The sequence below is a fragment of the Salmo trutta genome, chromosome 39, assembly GCF_901001165.1.
Source record: "Salmo trutta chromosome 39, fSalTru1.1, whole genome shotgun sequence".
Taxonomy (NCBI): Eukaryota; Metazoa; Chordata; class Actinopteri; order Salmoniformes; family Salmonidae; genus Salmo; species Salmo trutta.
Window position 1 is genome coordinate 24870321 of NC_042995.1, and position 4460 is coordinate 24874780.

The window sequence follows — 4460 nt, forward strand, 5'->3', positions numbered from 1 at the left end:
ACACATTGACATAATATTTTGGACATACTGAATTTTTATGTAGTGGTCGTGACAGAGTTTGTATCACTGAAATCATGCAGCCCCAGCCACTCTGGCATTCCTTGTTCGGTCCCTCTTTCTTTCCACATTATCATAGTATTCAATATAAGATAACATTATACAATATTGCTTAAACATTCAGATATTATGCGTATTTTTCGAAAGGATAACTATCTCAGTGGATAATAGTTACAGCAGTCTGTTTAATGGGTGTGGGGGTTGCTGCAATATAGGCAGGATCTCATTCACATGATGGTATTGCCCTCTTTTCACACAACGACTTACTTTTGAAGTTAATCGTTTTGAAGTTGCTTTCCAGTCATTTAATCCCATGACACCTAAACCTGTTGGTCCTTAATACTTAGCTAGCCTTGTCAAGCTTGGCTTTGTATAATGAAGGTGTAACCAACCCACAAATAGGTTGTCACTGTTCGTGTTTACATTGTAATGTATACACTGTATGTGGTGTGAATTATATTTTTTATGAGGCCCCTGATCATTTCAAATCAAAAGCACAGTACAGTACAAGTACCTTGTGTATTGTGGAAATAATGTGGACAACAAGGATGTCACCTTATTAACCATGGAGACTAAAGAGTGTCATTTCCAATGCAGAGGTGGATAAAGGACTCAATGATCTCATAAAATGGCCGTATCAATCTATTTGTCCTGGGTTCAGGTCTAATAGCGTTTCACACATTCATAATATAAGGCTGCAGAGTTTATATTATACTCATATGGTGTACTATATATTACTATACTATATAGTAGTGTGTAATATTTGTATTTATTAAGGATCCCCATTAGCTGCTACCTGGGGTCCAGCAACATTAAGGCAATTATATACAATTTAATATATTAGATGACATTAGATTTCATAACACTTTTTACAAGGCATTGTAGAGTAGTGTGCCCTCAGGCCACTACTCTACTACATATCTACAATACAAAACATTTGGCAGCAGTTTGTGCTGATTGTTTTAGGTTGAGTAGTACTTTAATAGCAATCCATGTCCACATTTGGGTTCAAATAGTATTTGCTTTATTTAAAATACTTTGTTATAATTGAACCTGCCTGGAGTGCCAGATGGGTGGGGTTTTGGCACTATTGCATTGGTTCCATTATGCCTGGCATGCTCAATGAAGCGCAGCTAAAGTATCTGAAAGAAAACAAATACTATTTGAACCCATGATCTGATGTCTACTGACACTGTCTAAAGCTTGAATGGTGGCGGAAGGCCACGTGTAGCGTCTTTTTGTGTTCAGTATCCTGTTGTGTTTTGACTACGAGTAATTGATAGGCAAACATCAGAGGCTAATGACAAATGAAATAACTGTATTATTGACATCGTAATATGTATGAGAATCCAACAACTACAGAGCAGCTAGAGTATTGACCCATTGAAAGGAGAAGGACATGATGATGACTATTGACATCTTTTTTCCTTTGAACAGCGCAGTCAGTCCATGTTTGCTAATTTTGTACCAGTACAAAGCTGGGTGTCCATTATCGTTAGTTAGCCTACATTTTTCGATGTTCTAACTGAAGCACTGGACAGCACATACAATGTTCTTGTTAGCAGGCTAATGCTTGGGTAAAATAGTGAGTAGCCTAATTAAAGGTATACATTGATAGCACAATCATTACAAAGAGGGATAAGTAATTGGTTGAGAAATACACAAACAAATTCCTACATATAGAAATGTTTTATTTCCATTATTGTTTGTTGTAACAATTATTTGATGAATGCAAACTATTGGTCTTGGTATATGATTGGGTTGGGCAACACAGACTCATTTGATCTTTCTATCAAGAAGTTCGCAGAGAAACAGTGTAATTGTATGTCATACTAACGTTAGTAACGAATACATTAAATGCATACATAATTTACACACTGTCCATGTGTAATCAAACAAAATGTTAGACACTTCAGGTGTTTCATGTTTTCTGGAATATGGCATTGAGCTAAGCGTTCAGCATCGTCTCGTGATGAGTCTCAAACGACATAATGTTGTCCATGGGAATATCAAAGCGCTTTGATGAGCTTGCATAAAAAGGATGAAGACATTGTACTCCCGCCAGACCTTGAGATGCATATTGTATCGAAAGGGCATAGTTGTTGTCGAACTCTGCTGTTGACTCGTGCTTGTAGGAAAAGTTCCCATTCACGCTCAATGGTGGACTTAGGGGTCCTTCGAACCGGGGGCTGGTGCTGGTACAGTCTGTGAATGTAGTTTCAAAGAACGGCTCAAGCGCATTGTCGACAGTGTGGTGCTTGGAGTGGTGGATATGGGAGCTGTCCATTGTACCATATGGCGGGCTAGGGTAAGGGTAGGAGGGGTGCAAAGAGAAGGACGCAGTCGATGTTTGGTGCACCTGAGACGGGACGTCCTGGACCTGCTCCGGTAAAAACGTCCTGGGGTTGAGCTGCAAACATCCTGCCACTAGATTGGTGGTGGGCTGGGACAGTCCTTGGCATAGAGCCTGCACGAACAACATCAAATCTGGACTTTCATCCGATTGCAAGATCTTAGAGAGAGCCCATATGTAATTTTTTGCCAACCTCAATGTTTCTATTTTGGAGAGTTTCTGAGTATTCGAGTAGCAAGGTACAACTTTACGCAAACTCTCAAGCGCATCATTGAGCCCGTGCATACGGTTTCTCTCTCGCGCGTTGGCCTTCATGCGCCAGACCTTAAACCTCTTTCGGGCTTTTGTAATTTTCTTTATCTTGGTCCCAATCCTCTTTGGGCTATCGTCAAGGCTCTCTTCTTGCCCCGACCCTCCTCCTTCCCCCTGCTCCTCATCGTTGTTACTCTCTTCCATTCTGTTGAATTCATCCTCGTCGTCATTGTCGCCGTCCTTACTCATGGTTTTGTGCACACCATTTACTGTTTCCATGTTCTGAGTGGCGCGACATCCCTCAGTCCATTTGAAAACATACTGCTGTGACACTGGCATGGTGCTGTCCTCTGGTGGGGCAGAGAAGGAGAGTTACTTCCACAGTTCAAAACTGCTGATACAAAGACACTTGCGGTAAATGTGTGTGGCTCTGTGAAATCCTAATGCCCATGTATGATTATGTAACTGCATGATCTGAGCTAAGACAGATTAAACTATTAATACCTGCCAAATAGCCATGCAGGCAATGACTCATGTTATGAGGCATAGTAGGCTGAATGAGGCACTAGTACTTTACATCATTATCATCCTTATGCATCATCCCTGCGCTTAATAAAGTGCCTTTGCAATTGTTTTCATAAATAAGCCTATATATGACAAGTTGACCTAAACACCCGCATGTTGAATAGCCCTATAACCACTTCTCAGTACGATGTACTACTTAGCGAAAAATATAGGCAATAAAATTCCACAGTTACAACAACAAAAAACACCAGCAGAGTAATGTTTGAACCCAACACAAATAGCAGTCTACAGACAAGAAAAAGTTAAGACTAGAGACATTCTTAACTGAAACTATAAATAATTACCTTTTAATGCAGAGTATGTTGTTATAAGAGTTCCATATCCTTTGAAAAGTCCTGATTCAATCTGTCTGCAAACCTCAGATGCTGCAGTTTTATAGTACTGATGCTGAGGCTGACTGATGGTGTAGTGCACCAATGGATGCACTTTATAAAATCCATGCGTGGATAACTGTGGGATCAATGCCCGCCCCTTTCTCCGACAAGTGCCATGTTGCGGGCTAAGACTCCGGCAAAAGGCCTCAAGCTTCACGTGATGTTTCTAATTTAGATTCACTGGACCTCTGGGTGCCTCCCATATCGTGGCTGAAAAGAAAACGACCATCTGTCACCAGTCAGACTGCACAGACCTGTTTACACCTGCAGGATAAATTAACTCTTCCAATTAGCAGGTGTATGCCATGAAAGAAGATTCCTCACACGCACCCTAACCCATTTCAGCCAGCAGCATAGGCCTACATTTTGTTTCCATTGAGGCCTAGAGATATGGCAGAAAGATTAGGTTGGTTATCGGCCTACAGTTACGTTTAGTGTGACAGTGTGCATTTATTTTGAGAACATGTTGGATTTGATGGTTGGATTAGCCCAAAAGCCTAAGCAATTTATATAGGCCTATTCTTTTTATAAGACATTTCAGGTTGCAGAATACCTTTAACTTTTAATCAACACCTGTAGCCTATTCTAGGCTATAGGAAAAAGTTTGTTGCCCTAAAGAGTGCCCTTCACAAGAAAGTTTGAGGCCTAAATGCACAGAGAGGTAGACCAGTGGGTCAGACAACACTAAACATGGATTTAATTGGGTTTATAAATTCTAACCGTGCGTGCCTTGGCTGGTGGCTTATGAGACGGTAGATGCGAGGTCTGAGCCAATAGTCCTTCTCAACCAGGGTTGGGCACTTGAGCCGCACACGCAATAACAATATAGCAGTGTTTCC

General features: G+C 40.9%; 1 protein-coding gene across 1 annotated transcript; it reads right to left on the reverse strand.

Moving 5' to 3' along the window:
* Nucleotides 1-1572: 1572 nt before the first annotated feature.
* Nucleotides 1573-3774, reverse strand: LOC115179407 (neurogenic differentiation factor 1). The gene is made up of 2 exons (XM_029740899.1): nucleotides 3532-3774; nucleotides 1573-3012 (listed from the first exon to the last, which is right to left on the reverse strand). The coding sequence occupies exon 2, from the start codon at nucleotides 2999-3001 to the stop codon at nucleotides 2006-2008; it is 996 nt and encodes a 331-aa protein (XP_029596759.1). The 5' UTR covers nucleotides 3002-3012; nucleotides 3532-3774; the 3' UTR covers nucleotides 1573-2005.
* Between the last annotated feature and the right edge of the window lie 686 nt (nucleotides 3775-4460).

Coding starts and splice junctions, on each gene's coding strand:
- LOC115179407 (XM_029740899.1), bottom strand. CDS start 3,001: ATGCCAGTGTCACAGCAGTATGTTTTCAAATGGACTGAGGGATGTCGC.